The sequence below is a fragment of the Myripristis murdjan genome, chromosome 7 (genome assembly GCF_902150065.1).
Source record: "Myripristis murdjan chromosome 7, fMyrMur1.1, whole genome shotgun sequence".
NCBI lineage: Eukaryota > Metazoa > Chordata > Actinopteri > Holocentriformes > Holocentridae > Myripristis > Myripristis murdjan.
The window spans coordinates 33,362,388-33,386,092 of record NC_043986.1 but is presented as its reverse complement, the minus strand read 5'-3'; the positions used below and the strand labels follow the sequence as shown (position 1 = coordinate 33,386,092).

At 38.8% G+C, this 23,705-nt stretch overlaps 2 protein-coding genes across 4 annotated transcripts; one reads left to right on the top strand and one right to left on the bottom strand.

Moving 5' to 3' along the window:
• Positions 1–1,243: 1,243 nt before the first annotated feature.
• LOC115361529 (solute carrier family 35 member E2A) lies at positions 1,244–12,831 on the bottom strand. 2 transcript variants are annotated; one of them, XM_030054933.1, is made up of 9 exons: positions 12,703–12,831; positions 10,543–11,024; positions 7,978–8,113; positions 6,113–6,240; positions 5,618–5,738; positions 5,470–5,523; positions 5,203–5,275; positions 4,600–4,745; positions 1,244–3,125 (listed from the first exon to the last, which is right to left on the bottom strand). In XM_030054933.1, exons 2-9 carry the CDS (start codon positions 10,823–10,825, stop codon positions 2,900–2,902), a joined length of 1,167 nt encoding a protein of 388 aa, XP_029910793.1. In that variant the 5' UTR covers positions 10,826–11,024; positions 12,703–12,831; the 3' UTR covers positions 1,244–2,899. The 2 variants fall into 2 exon arrangements, with proteins under 2 accessions (XP_029910793.1, XP_029910792.1); XM_030054932.1 differs by having other exon boundaries at positions 12,650–12,777.
• Positions 12,749–23,682, top strand: LOC115361532 (uncharacterized). Of its 2 annotated transcripts, none has more exons than XM_030054940.1 (9): positions 12,749–12,876; positions 14,733–14,829; positions 16,321–16,492; positions 17,417–17,562; positions 20,365–20,541; positions 21,203–21,319; positions 21,595–21,681; positions 21,978–22,125; positions 23,044–23,682. In XM_030054940.1, exons 3-9 carry the CDS (start codon positions 16,375–16,377, stop codon positions 23,064–23,066), a joined length of 816 nt encoding a protein of 271 aa, XP_029910800.1. In that variant the 5' UTR covers positions 12,749–12,876; positions 14,733–14,829; positions 16,321–16,374; the 3' UTR covers positions 23,067–23,682. The 2 variants fall into 2 exon arrangements, with proteins under 2 accessions (XP_029910800.1, XP_029910799.1); XM_030054939.1 differs by lacking the exon at positions 12,749–12,876 and adding an exon at positions 13,598–14,124.
• Positions 23,683–23,705: the final 23 nt, after the last annotated feature.

Below are 23,705 nucleotides of genomic sequence, written 5' to 3'. Positions count from 1 at the left end.
CCATTGGTTTGATAAAAGGGAGGTAAATTGATATTGGAGCTCTAAAATATTACTGCTTGCTTTGGAAATAGTGAAGTATTTTGTAGATATTACGCTAAACATTGAAAATCACTAGTATGGTCCTTTAAACTTTACTTAGTTGCCAGTCCCTTTTCTGACTGCTTGCAGTCCTGCTTTTGCTTTGTTTTATTCCAGATCTTTTTATACATAACATTAAGCCTAACTGATGCCATTTGGTCTGAGAGCGAGTTATTCTAGGTTGAGCTGTTCTTTGAATTCTTGATAGTCCAGTCCATAAAGTACATATTAAGACCACATTAAGACTTTTTCAGTAAATTGTACTTGCCCATTCAGAGTGGTAAAGACTGACACCAAAATCAAAGTGTGCTATCATTCAAATATTGATGCAGCTCAATGTATGTGCAGTACTCTTTAGGTATTGCTTAAAATAGGCTTTAAATAGGTGGCTAAACTAAGTCATCTATAAGTTTTTCATGTACTACACAGCATATCAGAATAAATGTTGAAATGCAATCCCATGTTGTCATTTCTGTGTTGCTGCTTTGAGTTGAATCTGGTGTGTATCAATTTCCTTTAACAAAAAAAAAAAAAAAAAAGAAGGAAAAAAAATCCAGTCTGATCTGATCAGATTTGATCCAGTAATTTTATACTCATGAATAAAGATGTGGACTACTGTAAGACTATCCTTTTTCTTCTAAAATATCAAGAAAGTTCAATTATTTTAACATAAAAACTAATTTCATGTAATTCTACTTAAACAATGAGGTATTTTTAAAGAACTGTGATTGAATCTATTTGAAGCATTTTATATTGACTCAACTCAGTCAATCTAAAGTGATTCATTCTATTTCTTCTATTTAGCAGACCGATTCAGTCAGTTGGCAGAATTTAGCACTGATGCAATGAATTGTTACACCACAGGATTCAAAATAAGACTTTGATTATGTAAAAACACAATGTAAAACTTATAAGTGTGCCAAGGTTGAAAATGTTTTATTCCACCTCCTAATACATAGCTATACAGTATTTGCTGAAAATCATTACATATCATTACAAATCATTACACTTTTTACAGCAACCATTCAACATGATTACATTTTTGTATGGTGTCCACTTAATATTTATACATCTTTGATAACCATTTTGAAAAATACACAGCTGTTCACTGCTAACTCAAAATTACATTTCTCACTTAACATTTTATGTTAAGTGAGAAATGTAAGTTATTTTGAACAATAAAAGAAACAAGATACCATTCATTTTTTAATTTGGGAAATATACAATGAAGAGGTATACACACAGCACATCAATATTAAATCATAGTCCACAGTTTTGTTTTTGTTTTGTTTTTTAGGTTATTGTGATTGAGCAAATTAAAAGAGATACATGTTCCAATAATAAGATGGAATAACCATCCAGCAGGACTTTCATTAGGCAGAAACTCATTTTTTTCTGGCAATAACTGGCAGTTTTGGCAACAATATATTTCAAATAAAATCCACATAACAGCCTCGCACTGACAAAATTCAGCCTGATCAGTCAAAAAAGGCAACCTCAGAAAATGGCATCAAAAGTAGGCGTGAAAGACTTCAGGAATGTAATCCAACGATTTTAATATTAAGTTCAGCTCGTCATGTCAAACAGAGGTACGTTTGACTACGTGCACCATAAGTGGGGCCCAATTAGCACAACAGTCAGTGTGGCACTAAGTCTTTTCTATGGCAACATGGCATCAATATGAAGAGATGCATATTCACCACAGAAGCAATATTAGGTCTTATGAAGTAGGGAGACATTGGCAACCGTTATCATCTAGAGTTTTCACACTGATAAACAGCCACACATGTTTTCTGATTGAAATGGCAAATGGAAAGTGGCTCAAATGGCATAAGTATTACAAGACCAAATACAATCTAAAGATTGAAGGAATGCATGTTTGGATGAATGTGCCGTCTGATATCAAGGTTTGTTTAGGAAGTAATGTGCTGTGAACAGCAGTTTGTGTTATGAGCCATTCTGAACATGAAAATTACGCTTTAAAGCAACAAAGACAAATGGAAAACAGAAGGTGGATAAACCACGAAATACAAGAAGCAAAAAATTATGATACAGCATGCGCATTCCCAGAATGCAGTATGTGACAGTCAAATATTTCACACATTATTTTAAAAATGTGCGTCTCAAAAGGTCAGTCTAAGCTTTGGCTCGATAAGCTTCCAAAAATCCTCCCTCCTCACATCCATTACTGTGACAAAATGTGCACTGACTCACAGTATGGGTTAAATTAGTACCACCATGAAAACTAATCTTACGGCTTCAGTGTTTTACAGATAGACACCATCACATTCATTCACTAGCTGCTGCGCCACAGATGAAAGAAAAACAACTAGTGTGAAATGCAGATGGGAGAAAAAAACCTGCTATCACTTCCTTTCAAAACCAAGAAAGAACCCCTGAGTTTACTCTGAATAAAAACAAGGAAAAAAGACAAAAAAGAAAAAAAAGCTAGGCAGGAAAATGGACTAAAAGTAATTTTCAAATGACATATGGGATGACAAAATATCTAATAATAATCCACAGGACTGTGCTTGGTCCAACAGAAACTGGTCCTTTGGTATGCCAGTCAGCAAAGGCAAGTTCACTTTAGGGCCTAAAAGTCCAACAAAGCACACAATAACACCAAATAGAACCTAGGAGAAAACAGTGGTTGTAACATTACAGGGGAAGTCAGAGGGAGGAAAATTGTTGAGTGGGTCGTCTTCAACAGCTTGGAAGCACTGGAGAGGGGGATCTAAATGTCCCATCTAGATGGCCACAGTTAAACCAAGAGATCAACACTGTCCCGCTTTTAAGGCAGCATTTCCATATTGAGTCCTCATCAAGACTGAGAGGCTTGGAGGTCGTGGTCCTGAAGTAGTGGTTTGTGGTCCTGTTCGGCAGCCATGGCCTGTAAGGTTTCTCTCTGGATCTGCCTGGCCTTGTTGTACAAAAAGACGCCAATGAACACAAGGACGGTGCCAGTGGCACTGAGAATCGTGATATGGTTACTGAACACGATGATGCTCAGCCACACCGACAGGGCATGCTTGACAGTGCTGGCGACACTGGGGAAAAGACGGGGATGTTAATGATGGTATTATTGTTATGATTCCACTGAAAAACAACATCCCTACAATGCATTTTCAAAGACCCTTGTGAGGGACAGAATGCTGAACAGGACATCTCTCAGAAATAAGTCTGGCTGGAGCAACAATAGTCAGTGTAGGGTTTCCATCAGAAGAAGTGGTGTCATGTGTCTGGGGCAATTTTAGAGTGTCGGACATAAGGCAGTGTGAAGAGGTGTATTATTTATTTGTCAGTAGAGGGCACTCTTTCCTATTTTTCTAAGTGTTTTTTCCCCTCATTTTGCTGTACTTGGAACCTTATTAGTCCTCACCAGCCACGATAACACTCCTTCTGTTCTAAAAGAGAAAGCACCTGTACCACAGTAGTCCACCCATCCATGTCACATGAACATCAACAGCATTTTTATAGTGTACAGTGACGGCCAACATTGTAAAACTGCATCTGGAAAAATAATTTGGGTGGGGTTTATTGGTTGGCTGCTGGTTCAGAGATTGCGTAGTTCTGTTTCTGTTCTACATATTTCTGCTGCCTGGGAAGCCCAATAAATAAGATGGTGCTTTAAGGCCACTGTAAAAATAATAATAATAATAATAATAATAAGGTGTAACTTGAGATTTTTAGGCCAATGTGAGGAAGGTTACAAACTGGAGAGCAGCCTGTTTGACTCAGGACTAAATTCAACAATACAGTCATTTCCTGCGATACCATGGCTTACACTTACTGTATGAATCCATATGCCATAATTATACTCTGGAGGTGTGCTGGATGTACACCATGAAAACTGGATGTATGTAATGTCACTGCTTACTACTTCACCTCAACAAAACAAGTGATTTCCTCCAAGGCCGTGTGTCTCTTTCTTCTATGTGGGCTAAGTGTAATTGTTTCTGGTTAGTAAAGCAACTTTTTCATTTTATCCTCTAGTTATGAGTTTTTTTCTTTCTCATAATACTGCTACTTCATTCTCAATACATTATGACTTTCTCCTTGTAAATTTAGGACCTTATTTTTGTAAAACTATGATTTTATTCTCATAATATTATGACTTTATTTTCATATTAATGTGATTAATGTGTATTAATTAACTTGTTAAGGGCAGAATGAGTTGGATTTTTCTTAAAAACAATGTATAGACTTATACAAAAACAAACTTAATCATCACTTCCAACATCACACCCACTTGAAGTGTGTACAGCCGATTACAGTGCACAGAACCACAAACCATACTCATTCTGCTTTTAAAAAATGACAGTAAATTTTAAAAACATGCTCAAGTTAATGGTCTTTCCTGGACATTATAACAAATGTGGTTTTAATCTATCAGACTGACACTTTTTGCCAGCTGGATAGCAACCACGGTACTATCTAAGAGTTATCTAGGCTGGGTAACATGCTAGAGCCTTCCACATCCCCTAGCTTTTGATACCGAGCGCTTCTGTCCCCATCTACTACCTGAAAGTAACCGGGGAAATTCGTCCCATGAGAGCGTAGGCAGTGACACTCTGCAGGTGGAAGAGAGCACCATCGAAGAGCAGCAACAGGATGATGTCTTGGCTGAAGATGAAGCTCCGCCCACTCTTGCCAATCACAGGAATGTCCTGGGAACACAAAGGAGCATGGGAACTTGATAAACATCTTCTCATCTGTAAGGTGGACCTTGGTCCTTCCTTCCCCACGTCATTTTAATTCAATGAATGAATTCTCTGCCCAAGTAGAACAGCACATTTGCTAAATAACACAGCAGGCTATCTTGCAATACAGGAACTTTTTTCCACAATCCTGTATCTTCATTTTTCAAGTTGAAATTATTATTGTGTAATGATAATAATATTGTGTAATATAAGGGAAATGGTAATTCAAATGCATTACACTGTAAATGAATTTGTGATTATGACAGCAGCCTCACATTTGTCTTTTATGATTTGAATAAATTTGGACACAAATATTTCTTTTGGCAGTGGACCTGTGGCAATACACAAAACACATACAAATAGGTGCATAATGTAATCACACTTATTCAACTGTCACAGTGATTCATGTTACACTTTGACCTACCATGAGGAACACCCAGGCAGGGATAAGCATAATGACTGCTGCAGTACTTGTGTAGAACTGTAGCTCTGGAGGGCTTAAAAAAAAAAAAAAAAAGCAGCACATAAAATGACAGATTTTTAAACCAGTAAATATGTGTTAGTAGTGCAAACATCTGTAAATCATATAAAAACACAATTTGCCAGACTACAGTAAACCAATGGGAAGAATGATGCCTAACAATGATCTGCACAAAACCGGGGGGAAAAAAAATTATCAGAAATGCTTTACCTGAATTTGTATGTGTCTCCACTCAGTAGTTTTTTGGAGAATACATTCTGTAAACTGAAGAGAAAGATAAAGGGAACCATTAGGTACAATATGTAGAGCATCATTTGTTGGGGCCTTGGTGAAATTGCTGTGTGGTGTGCAGCAGTACCAGTCCATGATGTTGGTGGAAAGGGCAGCGGAGAAGCCAAGCATGTTAAAACTGATCTCTGTTGCTGTGCAGAGGGCCAGGCCGGCCATGACAGGGAACAGGGAAAGGTTCACCCAAAGTCCTGAAGGGCAGAAAACACAATTGACCTGAATTCCAAAGGGTGCGACTGTGTCTTATCGCCACCGCCATATCTCATATGTTCAAGTGCTGCACTCCATGCTGTTCTACCAACAAGAAAATATGTCATATATACATCAACTGGAAGCTTGAAATAGGACACTATACCACACCGTGCACGTTTATGACAGGAATTAATATAAAATATATAAGAATGTGTGTTTGAGATAGGAAGTGGAAGTCTTCACTGATAGTATCCCATGTGCAACCGATGCAGTCTGCAGAATACAGTCTCAGTAAGGACAACAAGAAATAATCAGGAAGGAAAAGAAGGTGTCCACACCCCTCTCGACAGGCAGATAAATATTGGTGTTGTACCTGTATATTCCCCCAGGATCAGCCTGGACATGATGACAGTAAAGATGGGCGCTGAGCTCTTCACTGTCTCAGCAAAGGACACTGCCACGTTCTTCAGGCTAACCAAGCCAAGGACCACTGTGGTGAACCTGATAAAACAGGGGACACAGGCAGTGGTTGAGAACTGGTTCCAATATTGCAAGAACCGACAATATCAAAGCATAATTCATCTAACTATTCTTGTGGCAAGGGCTGTACAATATGGTGATATTGTGGGATGAGAGAAACAGGTCAAACAAGAGATTTTTGTCTGTGGTTTCTGTCACTGTTGTTGCAAAAGCCACTTTATGACAGTGTTTTACATCATAGTGTTTAAGGTGAAGTCAGGATACAGGAATGAAGATGAGCAGATGTCTTTTCTTCTCTGAACTGTACTGTGTTCCAGCTGTCACTTACTGGCATAGCCCAGCACTCAGTATTTACTAACAAATAAATCACCATTATGAACTGGCATCTTGACTGCAACGGGGCATAAACTACTGTGAAGCAAGAATGACATGTCTGTATGAATTGTATAGGGTACCAAACCACCAATATCCATTAACAAAATAAATACATCAATAAACATTACAAGGTCCATGACAAGGTCCTCACTTACAAAGCCCTTGATGGTCAGGCACCATCTTAATGAGCTCATAGTGCCTTTCCCCCCACTAGAGCACTGCAATCCCAAAAAGTGCAAGGGCAGGCAGAGCCTTCAGCTATCAGGCTCCTCTTCTGTGGAACCATCTTCCAATTTGGGGCCGAGAAGCAGACGCCCTCTCTTCATTTAAAACGTTAAAACCTTCTCTCTCCCTATTCCCTCTCCCTCCCTCTCCCTTTTTCCCCCCTCTTGCGGTCGAAGGGTAAAATTCAATTCAATTCAATAGAAGAACCATTAGACACAGAACAGGGAGAGGCAACAAATGGGAGCCAATGGAAGGCAAGTGTTGAAAGCAAAAGCAAACCTCAGTTCTGTTCCATGTCACCTCCAAATAAAAAGTTTATTTGGAGGTGACATAATTTATTACATTATATTGTATTTAATTCACAGTATTACCAAAAAGTAGTCACGGTTATTTTATATAGACATTTTTTTCATCATATTGACAGAGAATGATATTGTGATATATATATATAGAGATATGAAATCATCCATGTCTTAACATAATATTTTGACCATATTGCACAGCCCTACCTGTATTCAATTTGGAGTTTTTGTCATTATTCCTGTGTGTCTGCATATGATGTGACATGACTACATCGAGGGCATACAGACATCATGTCGTCACCTTAGATCACTTAAGGCAGGAAATTTCCTGTTTAACTAATAAAATATAGTCAAGGAAAGTTGACTTACAGCAGAGTCTAAGTTAACAAATGTTATATTTGCTAGCTGTCACAAAATGTGCTAACACTAACATAACTACGCACATCTCTTAGTTAACTTTAGCAAATCCTTGACAGAGAGAGAAATATCACAACCAGCTGAAGGCTTGGAGTACACGTATACATGTGTGATCTTGATGTGGCAGGCTGGGATGGCACAATATTTAGATAGGAGAAACACTGCCATTACAGAGTGAAGCAAATGTCAACCAATGTATGAATTTAACACATTGTAGCACTTTTTAGACCTTAAACATCAATTATAAATTTAATAGACAATGAAAAACCTAATGCTGCCCTGACAATGAATGATTTGATGCCTGTGACATTTACAGATCATGGGTGAGTGCAAAAATAATTATTTTTGGAGCATTACAGTAAGTATAATTTTTGTAAAGAGAATTATGTAACTTTTTTTTTTTTATCCATCCATCCATCCATCCATCCAGATGACTCACCTCATGAGTCCAACAAACAGCATGATCATGATGAAGTTGGCGGGATACTCTGCCCTGGATTTGTGTTGGTACAAGCAGCAGGGAACAAACATTTTGACACAACCTATGACGGTGGTGGAGAGCATTTGGACAGCACCTGGGGAAATCATTCAGCAAAATCAGTTGTGCTTGTTTTAAAAACACAAGCAGCATGACTGCAGGACAGACTTGTAGAATAGACTTCCAAAGCCTAGACTGGAAACAAGAGGCTGTTCCAACGTTTAGATTAAAATATAGAAGAGCTGTGTAGATGTTTGAATGACTCTCCAGAAGAGCTATCTGGGCTTCCAGCTGGACACACAATGATATGATCCTGTCCTAGCTAGGCAAACAGCTAATGGAGCTTCCACTGCAATTACAGCAGGAGGTGCAGTCAACTAGTGTCCCCTTGTCTGTTCACAGCTGACTGTTCCTAGCTGTAGCTCTTACCACTTAACATTTCATAACTGAATACAACTTCATCTAGGTTTTTCCTTTTTCTTTGACACCGCAAATTCCTGAATATCTCTCCAACATTAAGTTAAATGTTGGGAAGGGAAAAACTAGCATGCCTGTTTTGAAGAGGGGTCGCTTGACTTCTGACCCCGAGCTATCTGAATGAAAATGGGTTCTATTGGCACACACGTGGTCTCCCCTTTGCAGACATGCCCACCTTGTGCTAATGCACTGGGGCTAAAACCATGGAGCATTGTGCACGCAGAACTAGTGTGTTCTTTAGGCCTGTTGTAAAATGGTGTGTTTCATAAAACAGGTTTGACAGGAAAGCTGACACTATTGTGAATTCGGTGAACCAGTTTTGTTTTTTTTTTGTTTTTTTTTTGATGACGTTAGCCTCCCCTAACCAATTCATTGTAATGAGACCATTCAGAGGATGTTATGGCTTTCCAGGTATACTGAAAATAAAGGGGAGTGTCTAAGTAATTTCCACTCGCCATCCAATCACTGAAAAATGCAATTTTTACAGAAATCTCATGCCAAAAGTTTTTGATACCAAATCACAGCATGATGTTTTTCTGTGGTCTATTAGTGTCCTAATATGGTATTTTGGAGGTATTTTTGACTGATTTTTTTTGACTATTTTTATTACTTATTAGTTGCCAAAAATATTTAAATTTTGCACCAGATCTGTGTAACAAATGGTATCAAACCAAAAACTGCTGCAATACCTTATGACACATAGATGATCATGGGAATGGCTTAACAAACTTCCATCCTATGTTCTAACCTTCATACACTCTAAAATAAATAAAAAAATAAATAGGCGCCTAACCAAAACACACTTATTACAGATTATGACTAGAATAACTTGACACACCGTGAGCTGGGTCTAAAAATCAATCTTCAGGTTCCAAGCTTTCAGATGATGCAAACAACTTCTATTTGGTATCTGTTGACATTTTATCTCCCACTGAAGTGGGTGTTAAAATTTGTCATTAGTGCTAGACTACCCATAATCAAGGACATAATCTAAATAGTAATTTCTATGCAAAATTTCAAAGATGTATCTCAACCAGTTTTGAGATCTGGGGCCAGATTCTCCAAAAAGTTCTTACTAATAATCTTAAGACGTTTCGTAAGGGGAAAAAATGAGAAGTGAAGTGTTTTCTCAAAAATTGAGATACATACTTTGTATTGGACAGCGACGATATTAGTAACCTATTAGTTAATGGAATCGAAATATAATTGACACCTGAGTGGTGATTGGTGGCCAAACAAAATGTCCTCATATAGACTCAGAAACAATATATGTGCCTCTATGTGTCTAAATACTGGCTTAGATATTAGGCTGAATTACAGTTTAGATAACGATTATCACTATGTTAACTTATACAATGTAAAATTATTAAGGTATTAGCCTACTACATTAATCTATGTTATATAATCAAATTTGGCTCTAAATTAATCAAAGATGTTTGAAAAATAGCTCACCTTCACACAGCATGTGGTTACCTAAGACGACCTTTACCTGTCTTAAAGTTACGATACTATTTCAGAAAAATAGTAAGATCATTTCTTTCAAGAATCCCATTTATTCTTAAGAAAAATCTTAAGAATAAAGTTGAGAACATTCTTAAGATCTTTTGTTTGGATTCTTAAGATATTTTGTTTGTGAATTCGAAAATATCTTAAGATTCTTCTTGAACCCAAACTTAAGAAAAAAAGTGGAACTTAAGAAGAAATTTAATCTTAAGAACCTTTGGAGAATCCGGCCCATGGTGCCCCAAACCTTGGATGCTGAACAGCGGTGATAAAAAAAAACCAAAAACAAACAAACAAAAAAAAAACGATAATATCCCCTATCCATCTAGATTGTTTTCTTGAGTGCTATTTGCAAAATTATAATTTAAATGTCAAATTCCACTTTCTTAATAATGTATCTTTACATTAAAAACTGAGTCACTTGTGAGAAAGTCAGGTGGAAACTTTTTTTAAAAAAAAATATGATGGACTGAGATGCACTGACTCTCTAATTAGTATTACTCCTGGCAGTTACAACAGTATGTGCATGTTACTTCTCCTCCTTACCCAGCATACTGGGCTCCCCCTCCAGCAGTGACAGGATGTACTTGTTGAGGAACAGGGTGCAGAAGCTGAAGAAGTACCAGAGGCCCAGGTAGACAAGGGAGCGCGTGTTCCACACCCCCGACTCGGCCTCGATCACTGTGGTCTCAGTGACGGTGATCTTCAGTACATGTTCCCCTGGCAGGCTCTCACTGCGAGCCAGCACTACCCTCTCCTGCCGGTTGCGGAATGGTGAAAGGAGGCGCCACCAAGGGTGACTCATGGTCCGCCCGCCGGCTGCCATCATGCCTGCTGCCTGAGGGCCTTCAGGGAGCCAACAGGAGCAAACAAAGAAGCAGGTGAGGGGTGAAGGGGATCTTGATGATCAGTCCATTTCCCGCTTGTGTCAGTCAGCCGATCGACCAAACGATCGGTCAGTCTCTTAGTTCAGCAGAGACTACAGGGAGTGTGTGAAGGCTGGTGCCACCTGCCCCCTGCAGCAGCAGCTGTAGAGCACAAGAACCAAGTTATCTCACAGTTACTGTGTGCACTATTATTGATAGTTACAATTAAAAATCATGTGGTATCATGAACTAATACCTACACTGGAAAACCAGCACAGCCTGTCTTTGGCTATTCAAGCATATTTTCTATTAACAAAGCCTGGGCTGTTTTGTAGCTCTGCCCATCTCTGATGTCCCACCCATTGTTTAGAAAAAGCTCAACACTGCACACTGTCTAGTTTACCTTTAAGGCTAGGCACCACTGGTGAATAGCAGAAAAAACACCTTAAAACAACAAAACTTAGTGCGTTGAGCATGAACAAAGACTTTCTGTATAATGAAATATTTATTTTGATAGTAAATTCTAATTTTCATTGAAAGTAGAACGCCACGCCTCATACAAATCTGGCAGGTACTGGGTGCTGACTCCTGCTTCTATCTGATGTATGACTACTAGAGAGTGATTTGTAGAACTTTTTGATTATTTCTCAAATTGTTTGGTGTTGTTTCACATAAAATAGGCTACTCCATAAAGTGACATTATGAGAAAGTGATTAAAATTCAATTAAAAAGGTAATACAACTTTCCACATGCCTTAGTCACTTCATGTCAGTCAACACTGTATATGCACCCTGACATTTTGTTAAGGCGGTTCCTGCATGTGGATGTTTAGATAATGTGAACAGCCAGCAGTCTAATGCATATGTAGAGCCCGTTCTGTGAACTACAGACCTGGTAATGCGATGTGCTTCTTTGCAAACCTTGTATATATGCTCCGTTTTTCCATTTGTTATCCTGCATGTGTTGACATTTAGCAGTTTTCCTCCTAAGGAATCCAAATTTAACCCATGTTTATCCTGTATCCAGTCCAATTACGAAGGCATTGTAAATTTGGCCATCCGATGTCGTATTATGTATCATAAAAAATATTACCAATCAGTAGGGTTATATGTGTGTAGCACACACATATAACCCAATTCACGCTGGCTAGCTTACAAAAAACTTAAGTTAAATGTCACATGTACTAACTGCTCATTTTTGGAGTTACAGGCAGTAAACCTGTCCATGAAAAAAGCCCACGTTCGTCTTACGTCATGTACTAGCCCGGGCAGGTGTCTGTTCGCTTTCTAACGGAGAGGAGCCAACACCAAACTCCATTCAACAATCTGGTCGTAAAATCAACCTTGATTATTGGTAAAGCCGAGCACCCGGTAGAACACATATTAGGATGTTTGAGGATCCAGTAAACCCTTCTGGTAAATTCGGCATGCATACAGTCAACCAAGCAGCACTTTATTTGAAAAGTATCTCAACTTTTCCAAACACCTCACGCTGCTAACTTAGCTAGCCGCCGCACGAAGTTGATGTTAACGTTATTGCATGAATTCACTTGCACTCTTAAGTAGTTCGGTGGAAGAAGACAGAGGTAACTGGTGAGCATACTCAAGCTGATCAGGAAAAAAACGTGCTGTTCGTTGTACTGGATAGCGGCCGAGTCCATGAGCGGTGATGTGTATCACATTAGCCAACACAAGGTAATTTGAGATTTTTAAATATGTGTTTTGGCGTGAATTCAATGAACGGAGTGAGTCTATACAAATATAGCGATAAAGCGGAGAAGTCCTCACCTGTGTGCAGCCCGTGATTTTGCAGGTTGGACAGGAAAAAAAAACACACTCACTCCAAAATCCCCGTTGGTTATCGACAGCTCTCACACAACAGAGGAAGTGCCACACGAACAGTAGCAAACGTTAGCTGACGGAGAGGAAGAGGACTGGAAGCTAAAACACCAGTGGCGCCGACGTTAGCCATATTCCACAACAAGAGAGGGACATAAGTAACAGTCCTCTGAAAGGTAACATTTCTCTTCCGTTCTCGGCCAACACCTACAATGTGTGCACTTTGAAACGTTGCTACCCACAATATCCAGGCTGGCAACCTGCATGCCAAGTGTCAAGGTACTCAATACAAAAGAGGATTCCGGGTGGGACCTTCAAAATAAAACCATTACGTAGAGTCTAATAACAAGTATTTAAACACAAGAAATCTGATCGATCGTTTGACCTGAAATCAAAATATATGGATTTAACAATTCTAAATATAATTTTCATTTTTATTGTATTTGCTAATTTTCAGGTAATTTGCTACTTGGATCTGTATCGGGCAAAATCAATACAACAGAGATTCGTGGCTTTATGAAAGTCAACTTGGGGTTCCAGAACATGAGATATTTTGAAAACTTCTGCTCTGCTTAATACAGTCTGATCTGTAATATACTTTGAGATCAGGGATTTCAACCATACACATTAAATTTATTTTGTGATTTCATCATTCCTGTGAGCGTTTTGTTACATTTTTATTTTAAATAAAATTATTCCTTACCCACAAAATTATGCTTTTATTTCGAGAGCAAAATAGTCATTTCCGGTTCAACACTCTGGTTTAACACAGCTGTTGCCAAAATGTGTGATGCTGGACCAACGCTGTAGACTGTCCAATCACGAATCTGGAACAACCCATAATTTGCATATTCAAAGCAAACTAGATTAAGTCACTTTATACTGGAGGTGAAGCAAATTAGACCAGTCTTCCTGAAGGGAAAAAAAAAAAATCTTGCGAGGGAAAATAATTAAAGAAGAATTAATAACGTGGAGTAAAGTCATTGATGGAGCAAGTCATTAATTAAAGTCATTAACACATTAATTAATTTATTCTGAGGTTAATTTCTGTATTTTATTTATGTATCTTCCAATTCGTCCTGCGGTTAGGCATGCGTGAAAAATATGTGACAGTTAAACTCAGAAAGCCTTAAATGAACTGTGTCAGTGTGAACGGTGGAACACCTGAGCTGCCCAAAGCCCGACAGGAAAAAGAAGATGGAGGAAGAGGAGAGGAATGCCCCCAAACAGAAAGAAAAAAATGACAAGTTTGGCTCCTGAGGAGGGCAGCAATACGCCGTGGCAGCTCGGCTGCTAGTGCTGCGAAACACAAGAGGAAGAGGAAGAGGAAGGACAACAAGCCAAAACAACACAGATATGTAACCGCTATTTTCTTTTTGGGAGATGTGACGGCAGCTGAGGTTTCGCAGGATGGACGAGATCAGGTCAGTTTGGCGGAGACTGCGGTACAGCAGCCGCTTTAGTGGCTTGTTCCAGCTAACGCAGACCAAGCAGCAGCACTGCTAGGAGGCTAACTTGTGTTGAGCTAGCCAGACTAAATGTTTGTGTTAGCGCATGTTTTCGGTTTCACTTTGGAGTCCACTGTTTCAAGAAGGACTGCTGTATTGAAACTTACTTTACTGTTGTATTAAGTGCTGCCTTTTCCTTGTTTTAAAGGCTGCATTACAGTACAGGGATTCAATTTAGTAAATTCATTAGGGTGTTGTTATGGTTATTATTTGCTTTCACCAGCTCGGTCATCATAACAGCATTGCTCATAATTGTGTATAAAAACACCACTGTGTAAATATGTTGTGAAAGCACCTAGTGCCATTTAGCCATGTTGACATTAAATAGCAGGGTAAACAGTGTTTCTACCAAGTATCCTCTGTTGTATTGATGCAAACTGCTGTCCAACACATGGTAGCCTCGTTGGTTTGTGACTTTTAGACAGATGATGCCTGCTAAAGGTTATTTGCGTCTAATGTTTGTATTTCCTGTTACAGTAGATTAAGAAGCTTCTGTCTGTCACTTCTTCCATTTGACTCAACAGTCCCTTGTTAGGCAACCAGGCGCAGGAAGCTCCAGACGTTCCATCTCCAAATCTGAGGCCCCGGCACCAGGAGCTCATCCCAACACCATGTGGCCCGGTCAGATGAACTCCTTGTCTCAGTGCTCTTCATAAGGAGACACTTTAGTGTGTCAGAAACAAAAATCATACTTGTATCAGTCAACCAGGGGCATTATTAGAATATTAGTTGCTTCAAAGGATCATACTAGTGATTTAGCCTAATGACTAGTCTAATATCTACAACATGTGAATACTTCACGTTTCTGCTAATCTTTTCCCAACAAAAGCAGTCATAATTTAGAAACCCACTGTCATTTTATTGACATATATGCTGGATCAGAAAAAAGCAAGTCTTAATCATAAATGTTGTAGTGCAAGCTGATTATGTGGAATAAAGTAACCCAATCACTCAGTTTTACACAGGGCTGGGCAATATATCTGTCATATAGATATTGTGATATAGGACCCAGATTTTGGATATCCTAATATTGTGATATAGCACAAGTGTCTTTTCCTTGTTTTAAAGGCTGCATTAGAGTAAAGGGGTCCCATATTGTGAATTCATGAGACTGTAGTTGCTGTTCTATTATTTGCTTGCACCGTCTTATCATATCCACACTGCTAATGATTGTTTATCAAAAATAGCACTGTGTAAAAATTGAGTGAAAGCACTTATAGACTGTTTTCACAGCTGTCATTTTGACATGAAATGGCAGGGTAAATACAGGTGTTATTAATAATTATTCTGTTCCATTTAGGTCTAGCAGAGCTAGAGTACTGGTGTTTTGCATTCTGGTTGATTGGAAAGACTCTTAATTATTGTCATTAGCAACACCTGCATTTACCCTGCTATTTCATGTCTAGATGGCTGCTGTGAGAAGGGTCTAGACTGTATCGCCCAGCCCTAGCTTTACGATACACATACAGTGGTGGAAAAAAGTTTTCGGACACCCTTCAAATTTTACACAATCTCACAATCTCAAATGTTATCATGAAATATTTGTGGAAAAATCTTTTTTGTGTTTCAAAAGGTGTGGCTGCATGAGACAGATACAAACAAAGACAAATTATATTTTTTTGTTTATTGTTTACAACAAAAACTAACAAAACTAAATTCTTGACAGTTGAGTCTTTATCTTCCTGTGTTAGGTTCCTTGTTTTAGCCATTTTTGTGTTTGAAGAACTTGCAAATGTGCTGGCTTTATATAGACACAAAGCTTGGCAACAAAAATTGTGTCTTTTAATAAAAAGAACGACCTTCATCACTGGTACCAAAATGACCCAATACTCCAAATTTCTTATGTATTTTTTATGGAACCAATCAATTTTAAGTTTTTAATAGCTTTTTTAGGATTTGTTTAGTACTTTGGCTGTGACTGTACTAAAAGAAATTGCACTTGAAGACCTAAGAGTGATTTGATAATGCAATATTTCACAAATGCATGGGGTGTCCGAAAACTTTTTTCCACCACTGTATGTTAATGTGTGTACTTTTATTTCACATTCCTTTGAGTTGTGACTACCTTGTTTGGATTAAAACTCTTTTTATCTCTAATTTCCTTCATTTCAGATCAAGCCTTGGTCGGAGCTGTCGTGCCTGGTGAAGCTCTACTTCTGCTTCAGCATGGCGTCCCTGTCTGCAATGCTTGCCCTCACTGTGTTCAGCATCTACAAGCAGACCATGGCCACGTACGCCTATGAGGATGACGTCACTGTGTCTCTCGTCCAGCTGGTTGGGATCTGTAAGTGGTGGGGCTTTGCTTTCCGTGCTGCGCCCCTTCGCCAGCCTACCACAGCAATGCCAGAAAAACAGAAGTGCTCCTGAAGTAATCATGTGGTGAAAACTGTGGAGGAGATGAACGCAATACTTATTGCAGCTATTTCCTCATTTGCTGTGTTTAGAGATGACTGTAGTTCTTCAATTTTTTAAAAATTAACAACCCCAAATAGTCATCTTTTCAGAGCTGCGGACCACATTTTCTAAGATTTAGTCCCAGGGATCTGTACGGGATGACTTTGGTTATTCCTTAGATAGTTCTGAGTTTTAGAAGTGCCTACACTGTATATAAGGAGAGAACAGTGTTGAGAGTGAAAAGGACGTTTACAGTGGTCATTCTTATTCCTTATAAGAGTTGGGAATCTTTAGCTTAATGGAGTTTCAATTTGATTCATGATTCATAAGTTGGCTCTTTGATTTGAGAACTACTTTTGGGAACCACAATATGAGTATTTGATTTAGTTCAGTACTTTTAGCCAGAAACATGCAACAGTGACAATTGTTTGTTTCTGAAGTGTGCAAAAAAAAAAAACAAACAAAACAAAAAAAAAACAAAACAAAAGAGCAAATCACTCTTTATTTCTCCTGACCCCACATGGAGAACCACTATTGAACAAGCATATAAAAAGTAACCTCCCCCTGCAGTCTCAGTTTCACCCATGTTTATGAAGGAAATTAATTGTCAGCATGGAGTGTATACTTTTTTTTTTTTTTTTTTTTTTCATATTTCCAAGACTCTGGAAAGACATAATTAGTGTGAACACCAAAACATCACTTAGCAAAAGCAAAAGAGAAATCTAGCTTGGGTGTAATATATGGTATATGACTTTAATATGAGTATGCAGTGTTTAGTGTTTTGTGTAGCACTGTTTCATCTTGTCCGCTGCAGTGTTCTGTGTCTACTACATCATCCGAGGCGTCCTGCAGGAGAACCGTCAGGAGCTGGTGGCGTTTGTACTGAGTGTGTTGGTGGTCATGGTGCGATCGGTGGTCAACTTCTCAGTGCTGCCGTCCCAGGACAAGCAGGAGCTGCTGGTAGGAAGCCCTCTGCTGGAAGCTTTGAGCTGTTACACCCTGCTCGCACAAACTGAAATAGTTCCTTTGATGACACTGTAGAATGTACAGCTTAAAACTTAACTGCCTTCCCCTCACAAGGTGTAAAGTCTGACATAAAATAGATGTAAAAATATTGATTTTAGCACACTAACCATAAAGCAAATATGTAGTTTGTGATAAGGTATATGATATAACAAAACCCTCAAAGTAAGCATATCATATTTGACCTTCTCCTTGCAAAAATAATCTCATATAAAATCATTAACAAAACAGGTAAAAAAAAAAAAACATTAACAGCAATGTTAACCATGTTTTTACAAAATATTTGATAAATGTTAATCTTATGTATAGCTTCTCATTAGTCTGTGCATAGTACACAAAGTTATTTAAAGGCTCTAAATGCAAACTGTTATTAAATGTGTCACATAATGATTTACATCCCTCCTTTTTCCCGTTATGATTTACATCATAACGAAAAATGTGTACTTGTCACGTGCTTTAAAGGGTTAAATGGAAAAACTCTGTAGCTTATCAGAGTATGTCCAGGGTTGACTTCCATTCTACATGACACATTCTCTTTGGAATCATCTACTTTGATTTCTGCTTTTGTCCCATAGCTGTCACGGTTCAGGCCTAAGTTATTATTCAAGTCATGGCTCCTGTGTTTAAAATGTTTTTAATCATAATATAATATAACATAATGTAACGTCTAAAATACTGGCTGATACATGTTGGCTGGGCCAGTTGGGCGAGCAAGACTGGTCAGCTGACCAAAGACGTTGGCTGTGTGTTGACTGCCATTGGTCCGCTGCATGTTGGACCTTCCCTATAGGCTGTTGCTCTTTCAAAATGAATCGCTCATTCCACATTTATTAGTCACACACAGGCAGAGAACTGGTGCTGAGAAATACACAATACTGAGATGTGAACAGCCAAGCTCCCTCTCCAGGTGACAACAGTGTCACCTGTCGTGGTGTGTCTGTGGCAACAGTAATGCTAATAATAATAATAATAATAATAATAATATTGTTACCACAGTGGTGTGTGTGTCCTTTCTCAGGGAGGAAGGGGACGAGATTAGATAAATAAATGTTACCATCAGAACAGAGAAGTAGGCCCAGCACCATAGCAGCATAACTGTATCATCAACATCATGTTCAACATCACGGTGAGAACACATCAGTGCTGTCTGACTGTATAAATAATCAGGGTTTGAAATAGGGCTGCAACTAACGATTATTTTAATAATCGATTAATCTGTTGATTATTTTTTCGATTCATCAATTAATTGGGAAAAAAATTCCACCCCTTCTTTAAAAAACAGAACATTATTTTAAGTTGACGGTACAGAAAGATGCTCAGACAATATTGCATGAATGTCCCTGAGCTGTTTAACTTATATTAAATTATAAATAATAAATAAAAAAAGAAGAAGAAATAAATCCATCCAAACATCCATCGTCCAAACCGCTTATCCTCACAAGGGTCGCGGGGGGATGCTGGAGCCTACCCCAGCACTCATTGGGCGGAAGGCAGAGAAACACCCTGGAGAGGTCGAAGAAATAAATGTTAAATTTAAATTTATTGGAGACTGACTATATTATTCTTAATGATTTCACACACCACTTTGAAAAAAAAATACAGCAATGTGTCTGTGAAGCTACACATCCCTGAGGGGGATACAACTCATAACATCCGAAATATAATTTTTAAAAGATATTTTTAAAACTATTTGTGGAAATGTTTAGGTGCAAATTAGATGACTTAACACCAAAGTTCCACTGTTAAAGTGATATTTACAGTATGAATTGCGGTTTAAAATAATTTGGTAGTGACCAGTTTTATTTTTTCCACTATAAGGCTTCCATACATTCTGTGTGCTAGCTGCCTCCTGCTCTCATCTCCTCCTGCTGACTGTCAGAGCCTCTCAGCAGGCTGAAGCTGCCAGTTCACAAACTATATGAGGGAGCCCACTACAACAACGTTAATGATCCACACGGTGACATTATGTTATTGATGTGACGTGCAAATGAGCGATAGAAAAAAAAACAATCGTCTTTTTGGTGCGGGTGTGCGCGCGTGTCCGTGCACTCCATGCCTCCCCCGCCGTTAATGCTGCACTCTACTTTCATCTTCAAGTTCTCCCACACTTACAGGATTTGAGTCAAACCTTTTCCTCCACCTCTGCCATGACAGCGGCTCATCTCAGCTCCGTCTGTAGGTGAAGGAAACTGCTCCGCGACACGGCGAGTGACACGTTAATCACATGACACAACGAATCGATAACAAAATTCGTTGCCAACACTTTTAATAATCAATTTTTATCGACTTTATCGATTCATTGTTGCAGCCCTAGTTTGAAATCTGCTGTCCAGTACAGCGGCTGTGCGCAGAACTTAAGTTATACAGCTGCTTTTTAAGGTAAACTCAGTCCAGGCCCAGCTCGATACTAGGTTTTGACCTAGTCTTTTTTAGTCTTAGATAATGGACACAATGACAGTTTCAATTTTCACAGTTCCATGTTTATAACTTACTGCTCTTTGAGGAAGGAGACAGAAAGGGAGAGAGAGGAGTAGCTTTGCTGAGAGTTGGTCAGATAAAATTGCATAATGCATATTTAAAGCAAACCTTTGTTAACTGAATCATTTGCAGAGCTGCATGTGAAAATCTGCATTTTCCCAACCTTTATTGGACTGTATAATTGCACAGTTGAAGTTAAAACATGGACAAATTGGAGCTGTAAGGGTTTTACATATCAGCTGTGATCTGTTTGTGTTCCAGGTGCGTTTTGTGTGCATTTTGTGTTTGGGCGTGGTCCACATCTTCTGCACCACACTGCTCATTCAGAGGCCCAACATGATGGCTTTCCGGGTCGGGGGGGCCTTGGAGAGCCTCCAGGAGCAGTACGTCCTGCTCAACCTGTGCTTCTCTATGGTGACCTTTGACCTGCAGGCTCAGGTAAGACTGTGTTCCCAAAAACACTCAATAAAGTGCAAAAATTAGCAATAAAATATGGTGCTGTGATGAATAGTTATTGCATAAAAATACTGTGAAGTGGGACAGAATGTGTCATAAAGCGAGGCTTCCAGGGAGCATTGAGCAAGGAAGCACAAATGCATTTTTTTTCTTTGTCTTCACCATACCAGTGATTCTGCATGTGTAGCATAATATCTGCAAAATTTGTATAATTTCTGCTAATGTTTTCCCAAAGCAAGCAGTAGTATTTTAGAACTTTTTCCTCCCTTTCCTCCAGCCATTGGTTCCATTCTTTCCAATATGATAGAGAGACTTCAGACTTTCTTCTTGTTTTGATGACTTGAAATTGGACCGAATGAAACAGAAAGTAGTCAATTGGCCAAACATTGAAAATTGCTGGTATGGTCCTTTTTAAAAGCAAATTTTCCCTGTTTGTTCCTGGTGATTTAAAAAAAAAAAAAGTTTTCATCATCAGCTTTTTTTATCCTCCTTATAATTCCTAGCAAGGTATCCTTTATCACCTGAGGATATAGATGTGTGACTGTTTGGGAATGTAAATCAGTTAAATTGCAAGCTCCCCAATGATTTGCTTTGATCTGGCTTCATTAGTTCTGCATCTGGTCTTTTTGGGTTTTTTCCCCAGTTGTGTCTGTGTATCCTGATCATGACATCGGGTTCGACCATGCCCACCTCCAACTACATCATCCTGGGCCTCGGAGTCTTCTGGGCCTGCCTGACCGCTGGTGTTGGGGCCGTTGCAGTGAGTGGTCCCTTCTCCGTCCACTTTGAGTGTTTGTGAGAGAGAATATGATCAAACTTGAAGCATCGCTGTGGGGAAATTTGGCTGTTGAAGCAGCTGAAGATAACAGGATAAATATTATAGCGGATTATTTCCAACACCAGACCATATTAAGCAGAAACAAAGTATTAGTTGAGGGGTGGAGTATTTATGCCAATACTCTAAGCAGCTACCAGTCGGACTTGCCTGATGCTTTTGCCTGTACTATGTTCATTTTATTTATTTTATTTTTTCAGGTTTTAAAGGAAGCCAAGACCTTGGTATTGGTCTTTGTCCTGCAGAACATTCCCGAAGTGGCCTTTTTTGTTTATCTCATGTACAGGGTGAGCTGTAATTTCATCCTAGTTTTAGATGGAATTGAACCATTCTTGATTAGTGAAGTACTGGTACCATTTTTTTCCTGTATGAATACACAGTGCTACATTAAATAGTAATGATAAAGGCTGGAAAAATATGTTTTGCACCAAAGCACATTGTTAATATAAGAATATCTGAACTGCTTCATCTAATGTACAAGCAAGTGTTTGGCAGCGTCAGTGTATAGCATTTTGTCCTTTAATAACACTGCACATTTGACAAGGGATTACTGGAGGAGAACTGGAGTTTCCTGTGATTGCAGATCATTGTAAAATGGGGCCAGGATAAGACGTACACCTTGGAGGCAGCTGCCGTCACTGGGGCTTTGATTTCAGTGGTGATTAAAGTGGTTTTATTCTGGGCCCTCCTCAGACTCGTCCACAACTTTGGCCAAGGCCTGAGGGAGAGAAGTGAGTATCCTCTTCTGTAGTCCCTCGTTTAACACCCACACTACGCATAGTGGATGGGTCCTATTTGGATGCGGTTGGTTGGGGGTCACGTGAGGTTGTTTGCTGTTGATTTTTTTTTGGTCTTTATTGCCACCAGGTCAAAGCTACACTGGAAGTTCAGGATATGATATCATGGGTCATATCAGAACAGCATGTGATGTAAATTTAGCATCTAAGTGCATTTCCATTTTTTTTCCCTTCAGGTGTTTTTTCTAGTTCCTTAAAGGACCACACCAGTGATTTTGAATGTTTGGCCCATTTATTACAATTTCCTACATTTTACATTGCAACAAACCATTTTGCAAATCACGTGGTTGTCCTAAAGTTTTCACAACATATATTCAATTTTTTTTGTTGAAACAGCAACGTAATGTTCAGGCACTGTGGATAACTTCACCCAATTTCATGTCATCAAAACACAACAGTGCTGCTGCTTTTAGGAAAACTAAAGTGGCTGACTTTATTTAGTGATGGAGTACTGGTGTGAAGAAAGTTTGAAGTTCATTTTCATATCATAGTGGAATGAATGGAAACCAATGGCTGGATAAAAAGGAGGGAAATGATAGAGTTCTAAAATATGACTGCTTGCTTTGGAAAAAAGATTAGCAAAAACAATAAGCACACATTTTGCAGATGTTATGCTAAACATGCAAAATCACTGGTACAGCCAGCATAATCAAGACAGTCAAAAAAAAATTCAAGAGCCCTTTTGACAGTTTTCAAGTGTCCTTCACAAGTTGCCTGTTTGGACTAGACACTGTCATGATCACATCCCTGATGAAACCTCTGACTTGTCCTGACCTTCACTTTGCTTGTGTTGGCGAGGAGGCCGGCAGAATCCCAGAATGTCCCTGCTAAACTTAACTCTTCCCTCAACAGTGTTTGCAGCCAGCAAGCGATAGAAGACCCGCTGGTGCTGGAGGAAAGATGCAGGACCCAGACATTTCGAAGAGCTCTCCTGCACCTATCTGATTTTATTCTTGGTGATCTGTTTGCAAGTGTTGAAAGCTCCGTTCATTTCATGAGTGTGCTCTAATATGCTCAACAAGTTCACTGTATTTGACTTATTTTAAATTCAGCTTCATTGTGCCTACCTACTTAATGTGTAAGATGCCAAGAAGCAAGAAGACTGTGTAAACAGTTTTTGTCATGAAAACACAATGACTTTGTCGCTGCGTTTTTACATTTTTACTGTGATGTTCATTGTAATCAATTCCTAATTGTTCAAAGTGCTCCAGGTTTGGAAACCAAAGAATTTTTAAAGTGGCAAACACCAGCTATTTTAAAAGGAGCTCTTCATTGTAAAAGATGTTTTATTTGTAAGCTGCAGTTTTCTTGATTTGATTTTTAAGCAACACTGGAATAGCATTTATCAGTACAATCATTAATTTAAAATGTTAAGCCTCACTTTTCAAAATAACTTTTACATGTTACTAAACCTTCTGCTGCACTTTAATACCTGTGTGACAACTTGATGTTTACATGTAGGTTCTTAATAAAAGGTCAGAAAGAAAAGGATTAGTAATTGTGGTTGCTAATTA

Excerpts from the sequence above, each read along its gene's own strand:
- LOC115361529 (XM_030054933.1), bottom strand. The coding sequence starts at position 10,825 with ATGATGGCAGCCGGCGGGCGGACCATGAGTCACCCTTGGTGGCGCCTC. Across the intron at positions 8,114-10,542 it reads GGGGGAGCCCAGTATGCTGG|GTGCTGTCCAAATGCTCTCC; the intron begins GTAAGGAGGAGA and ends TGATTTCCCCAG. Across the intron at positions 6,241-7,977 it reads CTGTTTGTTGGACTCATGAG|GTTCACCACAGTGGTCCTTG; the intron begins GTGAGTCATCTG and ends CTGTTTTATCAG.
- LOC115361532 (XM_030054939.1), top strand. Across the intron at positions 14,830-16,320 it reads TCCCAACACCATGTGGCCCG|ATCAAGCCTTGGTCGGAGCT; the intron begins GTCAGATGAACT and ends CCTTCATTTCAG. Across the intron at positions 21,320-21,594 it reads CTGGTGTTGGGGCCGTTGCA|GTTTTAAAGGAAGCCAAGAC; the intron begins GTGAGTGGTCCC and ends TTATTTTTTCAG.